Source organism: Dendrobium catenatum, unplaced genomic scaffold, assembly GCF_001605985.2.
Source record: "Dendrobium catenatum unplaced genomic scaffold, ASM160598v2 fragScaff_scaffold_334, whole genome shotgun sequence".
NCBI classification, from domain to species: domain Eukaryota; kingdom Viridiplantae; phylum Streptophyta; class Magnoliopsida; order Asparagales; family Orchidaceae; genus Dendrobium; species Dendrobium catenatum.
The window spans coordinates 1,207,221-1,228,772 of record NW_021318796.1 but is presented as its reverse complement, the minus strand read 5'-3'; the positions used below and the strand labels follow the sequence as shown (position 1 = coordinate 1,228,772).

Below are 21,552 nucleotides of genomic sequence, written 5' to 3'. Positions count from 1 at the left end.
ATATATCAAATGTCTATTTTAGGTTTTAGAATTCTATTTTACTGCTAGAACAAATGTCCATTGTTAATTGGTCAAGAAGAAATATTGTTATGAAAAGATATGATGGTTGAGAAAATAGATATGCATAAAATTTATCCTCATTTCCCCATTCTTCTTCTTCCTAAGCTTCCTTCTTCTCCCTTACCTCTTCTTAGAGCTCTTTAGCAAGGCCCAAAGTTGTCGTTTATTTTGCATTACAATATTATCACTCTGTGGTCTACCAATTTGGTGCTCTTATTGAGCCTCCCCTTGCATCTTAACACACCGTTCTTCCCACTTGGATCACTAACAATCCCATTCGATAATGGCAGACAAACACTCCAAAGAAAAAGCTCAACACCACCAAGCCCTCCATCAAAGACGAATTATAGAACTTTGTTGAAATAATGAGTGATGCCCAATTAAGGCTCACAGCGATAGAAATGAAATAAGAGAAATGCCCGCTGATGTCATCTCACAGTGAAACCTCAAATCCAACACCACAAACTGAAACGACCATCAATGATATTATGGGCAGCAACCCATTTAAGATGATGTGTATCGCATTGTCTTGATATTCTAGAGGAAACCCTGAACCATGGATACAAATTATAGAACAACAGTAGACCTTCCAAAGAAAGTGGTTGAGGAAGGAAAACTAATGTTACCCTCATTCCACCCAAACGAAGTTGCCAAGGGATGCTTCTTACAACTACCAAAAATAAGTCGATTACACTTATGAAAGGCGGTCCTCACGGCCCTCCAAAACTATTTTGGACCATCAAAATACCACAACCACCAGTGTGAATTAGCCAAACTCACCAAATATTTATTTTAGCTGATTGTCAACACCAATTTGAGCTGCTTTCCAATCACATCACAGGCATTAATGAGCTTTTTTTTACAAATTTGCTTCAAATATGACCTCTCATCTAACTTTCACAAAGAAGTATATATTCATCAACTTACCACATTGGACCAGCAACTGAACTGCCAAGTTGATTGAAGATAAGCTAAATGATGGAAAACCTATCTTAAGCCCAACACCCCCTCCAAAACTATTAACCTCAACTCTATTTCAACCATTCTCCCAAACCACAGCAAATCCACCATTCTAATTCGCGATCATCCACCACTAAAATGATAGCAAACCATGAGAATGGCTTATGTTACTATCGTGACAAATCTTTAATCGCAATCACCTTTGTAGGTAAAATATTTGCTCTAATGATCTCCAATGATGACACCAAATAAACTTATCAAACAACTAATGACACTAGACCAGCCTCCCCGACATCAAGTTTAGACATCACTCCACGCGGTATTAGGCCAACCATTACCAATCACCTTATGAATCAAAGTGATGTAGGACTACAATGTATGCAATAACTTTGAAAGAACTTGCACGATTTATTGATTAGAAAAAATGGTGATTAGAACTATTAGCAAATGAAACGACAAAATAAAACGCAAGAGCGGTCACTTCCGTTTAGGCTAAGTTGCATGATAAAAACTTTGAACCGTCAAAATAGCATAGGAAATCAATAATCATACATATATAGTAGCTTTCAACAAAAAATTCCAAATCTAACAATAAGATTAGAAAACAAATGAAGTGCACTCAATTCCCTACGTTTACTAAGCTTGGCAGAATTGGTCAAACACGATCTTCATGACTAAAATCAAATCACAAGGAAGTGATTAGGCTTTAAGAAATACAAGAAGAGGGAGATCAGAAAACCTTCGTCAATGATCGGTTGCAATCCTCCACTCGACCATTCCAAGTTGCTCTTCAATAGCCTCGACCAAGGTATCCAAGATGCGCTCTACGTACTCTTCTACGGTGTGGTCGATGCACGGGTTGACGTCGAAGAAGGTCCAATATAAGATGCAAACAAACCCTTGCTCGTCGTAGGAGAGGCCGTAGTCAAGATCTGGATCGACCATTCATGAATGCTAAGCGACGGTCGCTTCCGGAGATTACTAGCAACCTTGAACTCTGTTAAAGAGAAAGAAGTTTCTCTTTAACTTGAAGTGGAGATAAAGAGGTGTGGCCGGCCAAGGGATGAGGGTTGGTAGAGGAGAAGTAGGTTAAGAAGGGAAGAACAAGCTAAAAATCTGAAATAAATTTCAGATTTCTAATTGGGAGGGATTTAGGAATTAAGTTTGAATTTAATTCCAAGATGGGAAGGTGGGTTAATGTGCAGAGAGGGGATTGGAGAGAGAGAGAGGGGAAGATAGAGAGAGGGGTCGGTGGTATGAGGGGATGAGGGAGGCTTTAATGTAATTCCAAAAAGGAGAGCTTCTCCTTTAGAAATAAATCAAGTAATAGAGGAATAGGAAAATTCGGACGAGGAGCTAGTGGGGATTTGGAATTATTTCCTAGAGAGGGTGGGGGAATTAGGAAATAAATCAAGAGGGATTTAATATAAGGGGGGCTGGCGGCATCAAGAGGGAAAGAAGGATTAAATGCAAGGATTAAATGCAAGGATTAATGCTTGCTTAATTTGGGTTTTAGGAATTAGGAAAGAATTTAATTAAATCCAATTTGTATTTGAAATTCAAAGAGATTTAATTTAGGAACATTCCTAAAATAGATTTAGCAATTTAGGAAAGATTTTAAATTTCAAATTGATTGAATTTGAATTCCAAAAAAATCTGTCCAAATTATGTCAATCCAAATTAGGTAATGGAAAACAACGGGGAGAGGGGATCTAGGGCCGGCTGGTTGGATGGGCTCGGGTATAGGTGGGAAGTATGTGGAGTTTGGTCGAGTAAAGGGGAAGGGCTTGGGAAGGGAGAAGGCCTTGAGTGTGATGCAGCCGGTGGTGGTGAGAGGAGAAAGGAAGAGATATGTAGAATCACGAACCCGACTTGTCTAGGTTGGTGGGTGATGCACAATTCTCCCTCTCCTAGGGATCTCTCTCCGATTTCTCAAGCTCTCACAAGAGCTCATGCAAGAGGAAGAAATATTTTAATCACAAAGGGACTACACGTCAAGTTTAAATTACTCGTCATTGGTAGCCCTATTTATAAGTTTGTCCAACAACATTCAGTGGAACTTTTACAGATCCGTGTTCAACCAAATCAACCATTCCAATTATTGGTTAGCAATAGTGCCTCCTTACTCTGTCAATACAAATGTGTGGATACAATCCTTCAATAAAAAACCCATGGCGTGGTTATCAATCTTTATGTCCTCCTAATTCAACGTGCAAAAGACATATTGAGAGTTTAAAGGTCGTAGCTGCTAGGCGACATGACCAAAAAGCTACAAGGATTTATCTATGAAATTAAATTAGCAAGACAACAATGTCGAACTCCGAGGTATGTGCACTTTCCCTATTGAGCAAATGTACATGGACCAATTAAAAAAAATACATGCCATAAGCACTATTGTCTACCCGTTCTAGTTCACAACTTTGTCAACTAAACCTCCAAAATCCCCGCAAGCAAACATTTTCCAACCCTACCCATATTAACAAACTCCTTCAAACATTTTCCATCAACTTTCAAGCACCCACGCAATTGTTCGTATCATGTCCCAATAATTATCAATTTTACTTACAACTTGGACCACTCCAATTTCCATAAAAACTTACTATTATTCCCACTTTCAAAAGTCCGACATCAAAACTATAGTCCAGGGTATGCTCACCCAAAGCCTAATTTGGCCAAGCACAAGCTCATTTTTCTCTCCTATTGTTTTGATAAAAAAGAAAGAAAACACAACATTTTTTGTGTTGACTACTAAGCACTGAACAAAGCAGTAATTCTGTTGACCCGTAACCAGCAAAACAAAAAAAAAAAAAATCAAATTCTTACCTTCTCTCTGCCGAAGCCACGATCTCGGCACGACTCGCACGACGCACGCCATCGCTGCCATCCCACGACCTACACACATCACTAGCACGTCGATGCCGCTCCTCCCCACGACATCGCGTCATTAAAAGGCCGCAGGAGCGAAGCCTCCCGCCCCCTTCGCTCTGGTTCTCACGCTCTCGCTCTTTCCTCTCTCCCGATTGCTCTTCTCTCGTTGCCTCCTCCGATTCCGCTTCATCTGCTCAAATCGATGCTCAAACCCTTGCCCGATCTCCTCCGTCCATAGAGAGAGAGAGAGAGAGAGAGAGAGAGAGAGAGAGAGAGCTCCTTACCTCCTTCCGGTCCCATCTGTGCTGTTCAACTTTGCTCATTCGACGCCATTCCTTACCTATTGAACCGGAAATTAAAATATTTTGATCGGAAGCAACAACGTGAGCCCGGCTGTGAAGGTAACTTTCTCCCTTTCGGTAGTCTCTTCGGCCGAATCCCGCAAATCTGCCGAACCCATGGAAATATAGAGCTAAGCTCTCTGTTTAATGGATTTTAACCTAAATCCATTCTAATCCTAATTGCAAATTAATTATTAATTAATAATAATTAATTAGTTTTAATTATGAATTGATTATTATTTGATGAAATTGAGTAACTATTCTTAGTTATAATTAAATATACTAATTATTATGATTAATTATAATTAAGAAAAAAATGTGCTTTCTTCCGCACCCACCTCCGCCGGTTCCCCGGTCCCGAAGGTATAATCCCTAAACTCAGATTTCCGTTCTCGACGTTCACGACGAACTAGCAAACCCCCTATGTGCTCACGTAGAGTTGTGGGGAGGGAAGCTAGTCCGACGCCTACGACGAGGAGGACAGTCGCCTAAGATTCTTTTCTCGTGGCTTGCAACGGGCCAGCAAACCCCCTACGTGCTCACGTAGCGTTGCAGGGAGGGAAATCGGCACGGCGCTTGCGGCGACTTAAGAATCCCTCTTCAATGCTAGCAACGAGCCGACAAACCCCCTACGCGCTCAAGTAGCATTGTGGGGAGGGAAACCAGTGCGACGCTTGCGGCGATGAGGAAAATTTTTTTTATTTTTTTATATAAGTACCCCCGAACGCTCACGTAGTGCAGAGGGGGGAAATTTGTGCTCCTTCTAACTTGTGCTCCAAACCCTTAAACGCTCACGTAGAGGGCGGGCATTTTAAATAAAATATGCGACCGCGGTGTCATTTTTGACACCTATCTGAAGCGCTCACGTAGCGTCGAGGGGAAGGTTGCCTCTTGGTTTTTCCCCTAAACAGGGGAGACGCCGGGAGGCTGCCAAAATTTTCACTAAAATAGGGGACTTGGGCAGAATCTGAACAAGCTGAACTTGAACTCGAACCCGGAACTGTTTGAACTAAAAAAGAACAAGAACATGCACTCAAATGAACACGAACAGTGGACTTGAGGAATTAAACTTGTTGAACCAATAAAGACCTGATTTGGACAATAAACTGAACACAAAATTGAGCCTAAATCAAACTTGAATGAACTCAAATATAAATGAAATCAGATATAAGTTTAGACTTGCAATAAGTGACAATGAAATTGGACTTAGACTTGAGTTGAATTTGAAACATGATTCAATCAGTCGAACTCAAACAAGAATTTGAGTGGGACCACAAAGGACTTGTACTTGAACATGCAATTGCACTTGCAAGGACAGCAGGGGACTTACACACTTGGACTTGTACTCTGAACTCAAAACTAGATCAAGATGTGGACAACAATAACTTATGCATTTGAGCTTAAACTATACGACGCCAAGTGAAATTTGGATTTGCAAGCATTAGATTCAAATCCGGATCAACCCAATATGGCAGTAGAAGACTTGAATGAATATGGAAGACTCATACTAAGTTTGAAACTCAAGCCTGAATAAAACTGAACTTGGAATCAAATATATCCAAAGAACAGAGCCTGAATCATATACGAGGAAACTCAAACTACAGACCTCGATGCATGAATTCCTACGACGATCCCTACGAGATTGAGATGGCAACACTGTCAGTCGATGGTAGAAAATCTGTCCCTACAAATAAATGTAAGACATCAGACCACCTGAGATTGGTGACAGGTGGATATGATGTAGGCGACAATGGCTCTTCTACAAACACTTCTAGAAGGTCGTAGTGGATACAACAGGCCCCTGCAAATGAATACAAATCACTTGTGGATAATAACAGTGGATACATCGTACGTGCAACGAACCACTGTGGGCACAAGTACAGATATCACCTACGACAACGGTGATCAAGATCTTCAAGTATTTCGAGTACAAGGGCAACTCGATATACGAAAAAGAGGACACCCCCGAATGAAGGAGATGTTTGAGCAAATTCGAACTAAACTTCCCGGTGTTCCAAAATTCCTTCCTGATCCTATACTCAAGAAGAAAATAATTCTGATTTTCACAAGCACCAGAAATAACAAGTCCACTATACTGATAATCTCAAAAGGAGTTATTTACAAACCAGCAGCCATTGACTTCAAAGTCCAGAAGAACCCCCCCCCCCTCCCCAGTGTTGAGAAAGGGGGAGTCAACATCAAGATGAGGAGATGCCTCATAATATCAAGACCATAACGCCACCGGATCTGCAACATTTATACAAGAAGACAGAAGGCGTCTAACCACCACCGAATCTGCAACATTCGTACTAGCGGACAGAAGGCGTGTATTAGCTCTCAAAAAAAAAGTTGTGTGCATCCAAATGGTAGTTATTTGCACAACTACAATTATTTCAAAATACCCCTGCACGTACACTATAAATTGTATACACATAGGTACACTAAAGGGGAAAATATAATCCCGACCCGCATGGGCCCCGAAGAGCGTGTTATTGGTACACACGTGACGTCTAGGGATGCTGCGCAGGTCAATGAATGATTTCTTGTTCGAACCCGATCCTTATATACGGATCAATGGGAGTTGACAGTTCGAACCTTCAAACAAATACACGGTTGTGGCGACCGGTGTATTTATTTTAATACATTCATATTAGGCCTTCAAGGCCTATAATCAAGAGAATTCACAAACAAAGGCATATAAAGCCTGCAAAATCCGATCCTCCTGAGCAAGTAAATAAGACTAGACAGGGTTCGAACCATCGGATAAATATACGGTCACGAAATCGACCAGAATATTTATTTTATGCATTCATATTAGGCCTTCAAGGCCTTCAAAAAAAAAAATTCATAAACAAAGGCACAAAGCCTACAAAAAACCCGATCCTCGATCAACAGTTCGGCCGAGTCAACATGGTTCAATCAACAAAAGGGAATGACCCCATGCATACCCCGATGATGGCCGTGTTGAACGCTAATCTCAACCAGAGGGGTTCACAAATATTTTCAAATGCTTCCCAGAAGTCCACTCAAAATCCCAAAATTTAAGATATTTAAATTTGAAATTATCCATCAATCATTCAAAGAAAAATCCATCCACCCTCCGCAACAGTTTGCTGAGGTGGACAAATTCAAATATAACTTCAGCTCACAAAGAGCTAATGCCTAGTCGAAAATATCACTATGATCCATTCTCAAACAATCTTCTGCCAGTAAGGACGTGGTACGCGTCCTCTAACCGGCGGTTTTGCCGCCAAATGGCACCGCAGGATAAACGGTTATGACCTGGGGCCCTCTGAACCGAGTGGTTTTGCAGCCAAATGGCACCACGAAATACCAGTTATGGCCAGAGCCAATACACTCCTTAGTGACATCAAATTCTTGAGATATGAATCAATAGGATATGATCGATAAGGCACAAAGCCCTCTGTTAGCTAAGGTGGATTTAAATTTGTCCCCTTAGACAAACATCCAACCCAGGTCTACAAGGTCCCCTTAGACGAAGCAACCCATGGCTGCCGACAAGGATCCTTTTGTCAGGTTGGGTTAACTACTTCCTCTGACTAAGTAGACTAGGGACCATGATGGCCCGGGATGACGGAACCATGAGATCTTGATCGGGTCCATCATCCATTCCCCCACCATTTGCTTTAAGTACAAGATGGTGCAATTTTCTATTTTAAATATCAAATCTCTATATCTCCCAATCCTCCAAATTCCCAAATTCCCAATTCCAAACCCATGCTGCTACTATATGCCAGATGACACGTATTCTCTACGTATCTGATTGGCGACTAGCCTTAATCGAAAGTTCTCTCTCATTATCGGGAGGGGTAATTAACTATAGGGGCTTGCGCCTATAGGAAACCAGATCTTGCCACACATCCCTCTTAACATGTCCCATTTAACTTTGTTATTTATTGTCCAAAACTTAAACTAATCTAACATTGATGGTGTAACAATATAGTATTATACAAATTACCGCAAGTTCCCATGAGATTATAATTTTTCAATTTATCCACGAAGCTTTAACTAAATAAGTAATATCTACATTCTTTTATATAATAGATCTAATATACATAAGTTTATCACATCTGGATATTATTTAATCTTTTAATAATATTGAGTCTTACTCAATGTTAACAGTGAATTTTATGTCCCATTCAACTTTATTAGTATGACTTATTAATTACCCAAAGGCCAAAACTCAAATCCATATAACATTAATGGTCTAAAACTATAATTTTATTAAATTTACCTTATGTTCACATAATATTCTCTTATAAATAGTGCTCTGAGCCAATTCTTCATTCCATCCACGAAGCTTTAACTACAAAAGCAATATTCACACTCTTTTGTATTATAAATCCAAGATACTTAAGCCTATCATTGATTCTTCCTAAATGTTTTCTACTAAAATTGCATATCATACACCTAATATTTATTCTACTGATTTTTAGTCAATAATCATCTACATATTTTGCAAATTGTGCTAGCTTTGCAACTATTTTAGGACGTATTATTTCAATTGGCATTCACAAGGAGCAGGGTTGGACATCCTTTCTTAGAACCACCATAATCAATACAAAAAGATAGAATTTAATATTAATCCTTCGTGTAATCTCATAGTGAATGAGAATGCTATGTTCACTCTAAAACTACTTCTAATGTAAGTCAATGTTTAATCATACATATCTTTAATAACTTCAATATATATTTGCCAAATCTATTTTTCAATAGTGTGCGCCAAAGAAGATTTCAAATAATTAAAAAAAAAAAGTTAAGACTATTACCATCAGATAGTTTAACATATGTCCAGTGCAACAAAATTTCAACAAAACAAATAAGGATCATGCCAACTACAATCGATATTCATCAGCATACAAAAAGCACTGGTGTCAACAATTTCCATACAGCGCACAGAATGAATAATAGACAATACATCAAGCAAGAAGCTTGAATGATTCAAAATATTAATCAAATTAAGTCATCATTAAATTGTATATGAATAAAACTTAAATTTATCTAAATATTAGATCCCACATGCATGTTTTCTCTAACTTAAAACCACTTAAAATGAAGAAGAATAACAAGTGTAATATAACTGATCACGTTCTTAATTCAGGTTTTTTTGTCATTATAGTTCTGCTATGCATAGTTGATTCATCCTAGGATTCCTTGGGTACAAATACTAACCTGAGAACATAGCCATTCAACCAGGCCCTTCAACGCATCATCAGCACTTGTAAATATACTTTTCTCATTTGCTGCCTTTCCATTTGAAAGAATGCCAACCTTATATTTGGGGCGAACACTGAAAGCACAAGTTGTTAATTTCATTAATAAAGAGGATCGCATGCTCATCTCTTCATGCAAAAGAAAATTTTGCGTACCTCATAATAAGAGACAATGTTTTGCAGCTCTTCTCCTGTATGAACCAATTTCCTTTCCAAAGCCATCTAAAGATGATGAAAAAATGATTCTCCAATCAAATAAAATGAAAAAGTCATGCACCGTTAATAATAAAAGGATGATAAACTCTCATGTTTTGCATGTTGCACCAAATGATGGACTAATAGTAAATAGGACTGTAAATTTGGCTTGGCTCGAATTCAGAGAAGCGACTAACAAGCCAAACACTGCCCAATTTGAACTAGTATTGAGCTGAATATAGAATGGATTAAGCTATCTAGAGATCAGATCAAAATATGTATGCATGGATGCATGGATGCATGAATGCATATACACATTTTTTGTATTTACTTGCACATATGTATATGCACATTAATCTATAGAAGTCAAAGTATATGCATGTATGTTGAACTTTTTTTTTTTTTTTTGATAATTCAAATCCCAACAAAATTGGATCGAATTTTATTCAAATCAAAGTTGGGGCTTGAAGTGAGATTGAATCGAGCCAGTCTATGCCAAACTTGGCTCGACTTAAGATTGGAAAGATTTGAGCCAATTTTGCGTTACGATCAAATCATCTGAAGATCGAACCGGTAATAACCTTATGACTTGTACATGATTAACAAGTTTCATCTACAATTTTAATATAAATTAAAAGAGAGCAATTAATTTTTTTTAATCCAGAGACAACAATAAACCTAAACAAACAGGATCATGGCTGTGTGTGGCAAATAGAAGGAGATAGACTTAAGGATATTTTCTCCCATGCCCTAGATGAATGGAAAATCTAATTCTATAAACTTTAGGATTAAGACAAAATATCCATGAAGCCTACAAAAGCTATCAGCATTGATTATCTCATCAGGTACTATTGTACAACGGCTAGTTTTGAATGTTATATGTACTAGAAGAGTTAAAGGCAAAGGAAGGTTAATTGATTACTATTGTAGATTAATCTTATTCTTTAAGAGTGAGTAATCTCTCTCTGCGTGTCAGGGTTCTGGTGTGGGGGTGTGTGGGAGGAGTTAGGGTGAGTCTTATTTGAGTGAGGGAGTTCCTAAGAATTTGTAATTCTCTCTATTTACAAGAACAGTTTTCTTTTTCTTTCATCATTATGATCACCCATTCAACTTGCCATCATGCCCAACAGCATATTTGATAACAAAGTGGGAGTTTTCATGCCTCGTGGAGGATGGAATACTTGCCACACTCAAACATCAACCATAAATAAAGTCATCCCTTCAAGATGAGGTTTATAACCTCTGAAAATAAAATGTATAACTTTTAGTGTTCTTCAGGTTGACTAAAAGGAGGATACAGCCTCCATGTTAGCATAATTTCAAAAAGAAATATTATATGACGTTTCATCATGCAAATAAAAGCAAATGAAGTCCTTTCGTTCAATAAAATCATAGGAACTTACTTTAAGAATGGGCCATAGGTATCTGAGCCTGATAAACTGCGGTCATGAAATAATCTCGCACGTTTAGGATTTGCTGCAAAAAAGAAAAGAGAGGACTTCTAAAAATTTCACCTCAAAAACTCGAATAGCAATTTAGAACCAATATTAACAAAACCTGCAAGCATTTCATCGATGAGGCCAAACACATATTCTATTGTTTCTTCCTTTGAAATGTCACGTAAAATATTTACGAACACCCCAACATAAGCAGGTCCATCCTGTAGTAAAATTTGTATTAGGGGATCCAAAATAGCTTCATCAAATATGACAAACATGAAATATGTAGACTCCTAGACAGAAAACTTAAAAGATACACCAAATACTACAATTTTGAATGAAAATATAAACTTGAAGCATCTGAAGTCATATATAATTCTAAAATTTCCAAAATTGGCATGAACTGTCACAGAACATAGTAGATAGCAATGAAAAGAAAAAAAACTATGTAGTTAACTCCTAGTTTGTGGTGCAACTTTCTTTCTTACTAACAGATTTGCAATATCTGGCATAGCATGCAAAAATAAATAAGTCTTCCAACAGATCCTTGATAAGAGATTTTTTTCTCCTACTATGTCTTCTATAGGACCTCTAAGTTCATGATTAAATTTCATATGACTCTCAACAGATTTGCATCCTAACTTGCCCACTTCTTTTAACAAGCATGCTATATGTTTTTTTTGCTGTGAAGTGAAGACTCCATGCTGAGAGTTTGCAATTTCAAAGCCAGTAAAGTACTTTAGCTTACCTCTTTGACTTCAATTTTTTTTTTTTGAGCAATTATTTGTTTAAATTCTCTATTACATTCAAGTCACTACTAGACATAATAATATTAACATAAATTGTTAGTGTAGAGACTACTCTTGCAGCTATATGTTTCATAAATAATTTTTAATCTACTTAACTTAGTTTGTATCTCATATTGAGTATTACTTTCACAAACCTTCTAAATAATACCCCTAGAGAATGTTTCGACTCATATAATGTCTTTTTCAGCTTATATATATAAACTAAATTTCGGTGAGGCCTCCATATATATGTCTTCCTTTAGATCACCATGTAAAAAGATATTCTTCACATCAAATTGTTGCATCTATCAATCTGGATTAACTGCTAAAGATAAAAGAACTCCAACAACATTCATTTTAGCAACTGGAGTGAATGTTTCAAGATAAGCAACCCCCATATATTTGTGTCTAACCTTTGGCCGCTAATCTAACTTTATATATTTCTAGTGAACCATTAGATTTGTATTTTACACCAAAATTTCATCTATATCCAACAAGTTCATTCTGTTTTTGTAAAGTTATCAATTCTTATGTTTTGGTTTTTTACTCGGCTTCCATTTCTTCCCTCATAGCATTATTCAATTTCACATTATTTAAAGCATCAAAGATTTTTTAATGGAAACAAACAGTACATAGGCTAGTAAAAGTGATTGTGAGGAAGATTTTTGTATGATACAATTAAATATAAGGGATGTTCACAGGAATTTCTCGTAGGCTTAATGATTTTCTTAGTGGATTCAAAAACAAGGATTATTTCAGTTAATAGATTTGAATAAATTAAGATGCCTTTCTTCTTAAGGAAACATGTAATGACTAAGTAAAAAAATGATTCTGATATAGGTTTGATTTGGGTAGGAGTAACTAGTTTTGTGATAGATTTATTTGCTAAGATGAAAAGTAGGAGCGGTAATCTAAGAGAACAAACTCATTTGTAAATGATTACTTAAGGTACGTAGCAAGGGATGATTTTTTTAATTGAACGTGACATTAGCAGACAAATACACTTTGTTGTGGGGAGTCGATAGTATCCATTCCTTCTTTGTGCAGGTAAATAGCTAATGAAAACATATTTAATTGCTCATAGATTGAATTTTACTTGTATTGTGAATGTGTGAGACCAAAGATAATGCTTCAAAATATTTTGGGAATAAATATATTTGAGATATTAAAATAGGGTAATTATATGGAGTTTTATTGATCACGGGAGTCCTCATTGTCATAGAGACAATCCCTCTCTTTAGCAAGCTCAATCGTTCTTTCATGCCCAACATTTAAATGGACAATAGGTTGGTAATTAATTTAGGTACAAGAAGGACATTTTGGAGTGTTAGGACTTTTTTTAATAAGAGTATCTCATTGGTCGATTACGGTGGCCAAGGATATATCATCCATGGTTATTTTATTGTTGTTAGGATAATGGGTATATGAAATAAATCAATGAGAGTTGATCATATAATTTGTAGCTCCTAAATCGATGATCCAAGAGCTGAAAATGGACATTTCTAAGACTTCGAAGGCATGAGAAGAGGAGGCAATATCAGAGAATATTGGAGTACAAGTACTTGTTATAGATGTTTTTTTCAAGTGTTCCTAGCAAGTTTTTTTATCTTTATGCGCCTTATAAATAACCTACTTTTGTTCTTCCATTTAAGAACCTGAAAATCGTTAGTGATTTTTTTTTAGATAGCTCTTCATTTAACTGATATATTGAATGGATGTTTTGCAACAAAATAGAAATACCAGTTGAGTGACTGATAGCCATCAGCTAGAGAGAAGTTCTGGGTTTTTAGAGAGAGAAAGTTCTTTGGTTTTCGAATCTCGGTTTTTTTGCGGATTTCCGCGGGAGGAGGAGGTGTCGCCGGATGTTCATCGGCGCTTCTTCGTCGATTTCATGAATAGATTGCGACCTCCTGTACCGTTACGAACATATGGAAGGATTGCGAGCGGCATTGTTATCAAAGAAGGGACGCGACCTCCGTGTCGTAAATCTTTGATGGAAGGCAAGGGGAAAAAGACGTTGATGTAAGTTTCAGAAGTCAAGAAAGTAGCGGATTCTAAGAAGGATGCAGGTTTGGTTGTTTTTGAGGCTTCTTCGTCGGTTGTAACGAGCTATGCGGAGGTTCTTGAGCCGAATTGCGACCGTCATAATGCGAATTGTTCAAGATCGGCGGAAGCTCTGTTAAGGGTTGAGAACAGTGATTATATGAAGGCTTCGGGGAAGGATCTGGTAGCTGAAGGAGTCTTGATGACTAATGAAGATGTCAAAGGAATTCAGAAAGGTTTTGGAGAGGTTGTTGAGGCATGGACGAAGCCGAAGAACATCAAGATTACTTTTAACAAGGATCAAGTTGAAATGTCTAAGGATGGGGTTGCGGTTAAACTTAATCCTGTCTTGGAAGCCAAGAATTCACAAGTTCTTAAGAATTCGTTAGTTATTAAAGTCTTGGGTATTAATGTGCCCTTCTCGATTTGCAGCATAGAATTAAGGAGGCAATGGAGCAAGTTTGGCAGTTTTCACATGACGTCAATTGGTATGAATTGGATTCTTTGCTCGTTTCAGTTGGAAAAGGCTGTAGAAGAGATCCTTAATGGAGGACCGTGGTATGTGAATGGTTCTATAGTCGGCATGGATAGGTGGTCACCCGCTTTTGATCCCAATTCTTTTAAAGGAATTTCTGCTCCGGTTTGGATCCGATTTCCTTGCTTACCTCTTTATTGTTGGGATGAGGAGAATATAGCGAGAATTGCATCTTGTTTTGGAACACCATTGTTTATTGATGGCAATACTTTTAGGTGGGGAAAACGAGAATTTGCCCGTGTTTGTGTTAAGATTGAATTGGATAAAAAACTTCTGAATGGAGTTTGGGTAGATGGAACAGCTGGGAGATTCTTTCAACGGGTAGAATATGAAAAAATTGACTTGCTTTGTTATCAATGTGGTCGTGTGGGACATGATAGAAAGGAATGTCCTGATGATGTTAAACAGGGTATTAAAGATCAATCGATAAGGAAAGATGATGCTGTTACAGATGAAGGAAAGAAGGTTGATCCGATAATTAAGCCTTCTATAAAGAACTCTGAGTATGGCCCTTGGATACATGTTCTTTTCAAGAACAGACGCTTTAATAAAGGAGGAGCTGTAGAAAAAAAAAGGTAGCGGATACGTTGGAAGCAAGGTGGAAAGCATGGGAAATCTTAACCAAAAAAATAATGGGCAGAAGATGATCTGTATAGAAAAAGAGAATGTGGCTGTTGCAGAGAAGTGGTCAAGTGAAGATGAAGGAAGCTTGTCAGGCAGAGGAGAAACTGATAAAATTTCAGTTCCAGAAATTTCACTAACCAATAGATATGCAGTTCTGATTGAGGAAGACGAAGAATGCCCTGTAGGAAAACCTGAGGGAATTGAGCAATTGAAGGATTCGAATGAGAAAGGGATTGTTTCAGGTATCATGAATAATGACGTAATCAGTCATAATGGTGTTGGAAAAGATAAGATAACTAAAGAAACGGAATTGATGGGGTCGTTAGAACCTGATTATAAGAAGAAAAAGAAGGGTGGAAGAATGACTTCCGTAATTGGGGATGAATCCCCTGCAGTGTTTTAATGTCTTCCATACTATTCTGGAATTGCAGGGGGCTAGAAAAAAAGAAGCCTCCTTGTATCTGAAGGAGATTACCAGAGATCAGGATGTTTTTTTTATTGGATTAATAGAGACTAAGTTGTCCAACATCGATAGAAGAGATGTTGATTGTCTTATCGGTAAGGATTGGGAGTTTTTTCATTACCCGGCGATGGGACTTTCAAGAGGGATATTGGTTCTGTGGAAGAGTAAGGAGGTGTCTTTTGTGGTGAAGAAGTCTTCCTCTCAAATGATTGTTGGAGATTTATCCATCCCTAATTTGGGGTTGTGGAAGGTTGTTACTGTATATGGTAGCAGATGCTGCAAAGAGAGGGAAAATTTGTGGAGACAGCTTGATGAAAGTATGGAGGATTCTGTTCCGTCCATTATTGGTGGTGACTTCAACTGTATAGTAGACAGGGAGGAGAAGAGAGGGGGCAAGAGGTTCATTCTCTCTAAGGGACCTAAGGATATGAAATGCTTTATGGTAAATTCAGATTTTCTTGATATAAGAAGCATTGGACCAAGGTTCACTTGGTGCAACAATAAGGAAGGTGCTTCTCGAATCTGGGAAAGGCTTGATAGGTGTTTATTAAATTCGGTTGCTCTTCAGAAAATTCCTTTAGCTATTGTTAGACACCTAGCTAGAGTGGCTTCAGATCATAGCCCAATTGTCCTTAAAATGGATGAAAGAGTGCGGCTCAAGCAGAAATCTATTAAATTTGAGGATACTTTGAAGTCCTACCCAGCTACTAGGAGTATTGTGTACCATTCATGGAAAAAAGCAGATTCGGGTGACGATTGTATGATACTACAAAGGAAAATTAGGAGAACTCTAAAAGCTCTATTCTTTTGGAGTAAGAATAAGTGTAAAGACTTGAATGTTTTGAAAGATAACCTGAGAAAGGAAATTCTGGAACTTCAAAATAAGGAGACAATGGATAAAGATTGGTCAGTTAATGACCTTTATTTGCTTAGAAGTAAAGTTCATGAACTGAACATAACTTTGAAGAGATTGTCCACATGGTGGAATCAAAGAGCAAAAGCAAGATGGCATGAAGATGGAGACACTAACTCAAAGATCTTTCACAATTTTGCTACGGCGAGAATGAATGGTAATAGAATAAATCAAATCAAAGATGAGCAGAATCAGTTACAGGAAGAAGATATTCAAATTGAGCAGGTTTTTACTCGGTATTTTGAAGCCAAGTGGAAGTACAGAAGCTGTGAGATGTTGGGCTGGCCGGAAATTTCAGAAAATCAGAAGCTGAACTTAGAAGAAGTGGAGGCGTTAAATGCAGATTTCTCTGTGAAGGAATTGCAGCTGTCGGTATTTCAACAAGGAAACAATAAATCTCCAGGTTTGGATGGAGTCACTTATTCTTTTTATAAATACTATTGGGATATTGTGTGGGAGGCCTTATGGAATGCTATTAATTGTTTTTTAAAATCCGGTCATATGAATGCGGAGTGGAAAGATACTCTTATTGTGTTGATTGCTAAAGTTAAGAATCCTTTGATTCCGTCTAACTATAGACCTATTAGTCTTTGCCAGACTAATTATAAGATAGCGGCTTCTATGTTAGTTAACAGATTGAAGAACTGTATTTCCAAGATGATTACGGAGGAAGAAATGGCTTTTATCCCGGGAAGATCAATTTCAAAACACTGTCTTTTGGCTCAAGAAATCTTTCATAAATTCAAAGTCTCTAAAAGTAAAAATGGTTTGATGGCTATTAAATTAGACATGGAGCAAGCTTATGACAGTATGGGATGGTCAACTCTTGGGCAAATCCTTACTTGGTATGGATTTCCTTGTTTGTTTTCTAACCTTCTTTTGGAATGCGTTGTAGATGTGAGGTTCTCTATCATCATCAATGGGAAGAATTCTAATTGGATAAATGCAAAAAGTGGATTCTGTCAAGGGTGTCCATTATCTCCATACCTCTTCATCATGTGCTCACAATTGTTATCTAATTCCATTGATCAAAGGGGGAAGACACTTGGCATTCAATTATCTTCTAGAGGGCCGAAGATTACACATCTTCTTTATGCAGATGATGTGCTTATTTTCTCACAGGTTTCCGTTGCCTTAGCCAAAGTTTTGAAGAATATTGTTGAGGATTTTTGTCATTGGACTGGACAAAGAATCAATGTGAGCAAGTCACAGATTATCTTCGGTAAAGCTGTGAGGTTGTCCATGAAGAAGAAGGTTGCTCGATGGCTTGGATTTAAAATGGTTAAGGAAATGAGTTATTTGGGAATTAAACTATCTTTTAACAGACTTCGGATGGTTGATGTTCAGGAGGTTCTGAATAATGCTATGGACAAACTCAGTGCTTGGGGGAAGAAATCTTTGTCAATGGGAGGTAAGATAACTCTCATCACCAGTTCTCTTATGACTATGCCAAATTTTTTAATTACACATTCTTTGATCCCTAGAAGAATGTTGTATGAGTTGGAAAAACTATGGAGAAATTTTCTTTGGCATAAATCTGATGGAACTCGTTCTATGCATTATGTTGCTTGGGGAGAAATTTGTAAACCCAGGAGTTTGGGAGGGATGGGTGTGCCATCACCTGTAATGAAAATTGGTTCATTAAGATCCAAGCTTGCTTGGAATTTTATACAGAAACCGGATACCTTGGCTCACAGAGCAATTAAATTCAAGTATTGGGATGATGTTATAAATGGCTCTCATAAGCGTGTAACGTCGGTTGCTTGGAAAATTTATTAGACGGTGGAAGACACTTGAAAAATATTATCAGATGGAAAGTAGGCAATGGAAACAAAATTAGTGTCTTGAATGATATTTGGTTGTTAGATAAATGTATCAATCGGTGGCCCACTTTTGTTGATTGTGAGGCATTGGAAGGTTTAATTATACATCAGCTGTTACAGGATGATGGGCACTGGAATGTTACATTGCTGCAGAAGTTTTTTCATCCGGATCTCATCTCTTTGATTAATCAAATTCAAGTTGAGAGTAATATGGAGGATCGGGGGGAATTACAGAATTTGTGCTCGGGTAAGACAATTTCTGCCTTATCTTATGAGCAAATGTTGCTTTACAGGTTTTATTTAGATGATGATGGTTATTTTGATTGGCTTAATAAGCTTAAGCTTAACAAAAAGGTGAAGATCTTTTGGTGGAGACTTGGTAAGTCTGCAATTCCTACAAACCTGTTTCTCAATTCCCGCAGGATTGCTATAAGTGCAATGTGTGCTAGAGGCTGTTGCTCAGTTGAGAATTATGAGCATATTATGGTTTCTTGTAAATATTTGGTTGAAGTCTTGGTAAAGTTGCTTGATTGGGGTATTCATGTACCGGTTTTCCAGTCTATAGATAGCTGTCTACAAGAGTTACGTAAGGTAACTGTAAGGAATATTGGCATTGTTCGGGTATACTGTACTGTTGTTTACTTATCCTGGAAGAATAGAAACGAAGTTAAACATGGTAAATTTGCACTGCCTTGCTCTGTGGTAGCCGCGAATGTCTTAGCTCTATCTACTATCAAATGTAGTCCTTATCTTTCTAACTGGGGTACTAATCTCCTTAGGGAGTCTCAAGCAACTTGGTGCCCTCCACCGAAAGGTTGGATGAAGATAAATGTTGATGCTTCACTGCTTACCACTAATAATGTTGGAATTGGGGGCATTTTTAGAGACTACAAAGGTAGATTCTTTATGGCTTTTGGGAAGAATAAAGTCCATTGGGACATTGCCCAGCTTGAGTTGGAGGCTGTTTTTACGGTGAGGGAATATATTCAGAGTTGGATGTTGGAATGCAAAGGGGTAATCATTGAGAGTGATAACATCAATATTATCACTTTTATTCAGAATTCTTTGAAGAAGAATAATTAGCTTGTGGATAGATGGCCGGCAGATAAGCTTTTTTTCTTAAATGATTTCAATAAAGTTGTTTTTCAACATGCTTATAGAAATTGCAATAAAGTAGCCAATATGTGTGCTACTTTGGCTTTAGATAGTAGTTTCTTTTTTGATAATTCTTCTTTTAATCATATTCCTTCCTTGTTGTTGAATTTAATCAAGGAAGAATGTGATCTGTTCTACAATTGTAATTAGTTCTTTGATTCTTAATGCAATTTTAGATGCATCTTTTCAAAAAAAAAGAATGGATGTTTTGCAACTCTCCCAAATAGATTTAGATTGCATCTCTCAATTTCAAGAAAACCCAAGACCAAGAGTATAACGATATCATTATTGTTATCCATAGAGAGAAAAAGTGTAGTTATGTTCACGAGAAAAAAACAAAAAATAGATATGCAGCAATACAGATATGAAGACTATAACAAGGAGATAAATTTACAAGAATATTATGAAAGTTGCAATAATGGGCAATGTCCGTGGTATTGCAATGATGAAGGTTGGAGTTATAGATAAATAGGAGAAAAAAAGTATAACAATGAATGCCACAAGAATGTGTTGATGCAACAATGAAGGACATTATAATGGAAATACAAAAAAGTGAAAAAGCTTAGAACTCTGATACAAAGACAAGAATTGGTGAGAATCTAGGATGCACGGACAAGGGAAACATCTATTTTTGAAAATTTAAGACACGGATACGCATTTGATATGACATTATAATTTTTATATTTAAAAAAAATAATAATGCATATAGACTTAACAAAATAAATTAAATAAACATATAGAGCTATGCACATTACACAATACACCTAAAGATATATACAAAATATCATTTAAACAAATAACAAATAAAATCATAGCATGAAAATTGAAACTGTATATTATTTGAAAATTCATTTATTAATGATGTTTCAATATATAATAAACTTATAGAGTTATAGTTAAAAGACAATTTATTTGGATGATTGATGATGTAAGCAAAGGGGGGGGGGGGGGGGGGCTTAAATGTGTGTTTCTAGATTAAATGCAGATTCTATGACTTCTACTAAATTCAGCTCATTAATGTCTTGAGGACTACTTTTTCAACTCATAATTTGCAATTAATTGGGTTCATTCCCCCTCTCTAATGGCCCTTTGGTTTCCCCACTTGGCTCCCCTTCCCGTGGCTGGTTCCTTTCCCCCTCGGCAGCCTTTTGCGGTTCCCCTGGTAGACTTTTCTTGTTCCCCTGGCCGTCCGTCCCTTTTCCCTTGGCTGCCTTTTTTCGATTTTCTGGGTGGCTATTCGGGTGTTGTTTCTAGATTAAATGCAGACCTTCTATTTCCCCTTACCTGATTGGTTTGGTTGGAGGTGGATTGGTTGTTTGGCTGCCCTATTTCTCCTATAAATATTAAGTGTTTTGTAATAAAAAATGGTATGTTATGAAGAGATTTTTGAAGCCAAAAACCTGAGGGTTTTTTCTTCATTGGAAAAGCTTGCGAGCTTGTTCCGTTCTTCTTCTTCCTTCTTAGTAAAGCTTGCGTGAAAGTTCGTTAGGGATGTTAAGCCCTATAGAACTGACCCAAGCTAACCAAGAGAGGTGAATTGGAAAATTTTAAAACCAAAGATAAAACTCCAACCAAAATCACCACAAACAAAGTGCGGAAGAAAAATAAATGAGGAAGCGATAATAAGAAAAGAACACCCCGAATTTATAGTGGTTCGGTCAAATCTTGACCTATGTCCACTCCTTGGAGGCACCCTCCAAGTATTGCACTAAAACAAGTGTCTCTCCTTTAGCCCCCACAGGCTAGGCGGAGAAGCCCTTACAAAATCACTTCCACCTTCCCGCCGGGTCCTTTGACACCAAAGAGATCTTCTTTTTGGTGAACTTATCTCGAGACAAGCCTTGAATCCGATGGTACTAAGGTGCGAGTTCGCCGGAGCAACCGTGTGGAATCCCCTCCACACTCCCTTGAGTTCCCCCCCTCACAGGATCTTCTCCCTCTCAAACTCCACCCTTTCCTCTCTCTATTTCAAGCTCTCTCTTCAAGTTTCCCCCACAAGAACGAAGCTACAATGGCTGCCAAAGACACTTACAAAGTGTCATGTCATAGCTTAAATAGAAGAGCTAAAAATGAGCTCATTAATGCAAGTTGCCGACATTATCGTCCTGGCC

General features: G+C 37.6%; 1 protein-coding gene across 2 annotated transcripts in view; it reads right to left on the bottom strand.

The window, feature by feature from the left end:
- The window catches only part of LOC110105732 (probable V-type proton ATPase subunit H), a 54,977-nt gene that overhangs the window by 7,026 nt on the left and 26,399 nt on the right, over positions 1-21,552 (bottom strand). For both annotated transcript variants that reach the window (XM_028693640.1, XM_020835341.2), the window contains 4 exons: positions 11,216-11,318; positions 11,062-11,134; positions 9,620-9,685; positions 9,423-9,540 (listed from right to left, as the gene is read on the bottom strand). In XM_028693640.1, coding sequence (XP_028549473.1) covers positions 9,423-9,540; positions 9,620-9,685; positions 11,062-11,134; positions 11,216-11,318 — 360 coding nt within the window. The remainder of the gene's footprint in view (positions 1-9,422; positions 9,541-9,619; positions 9,686-11,061; positions 11,135-11,215; positions 11,319-21,552) is intronic.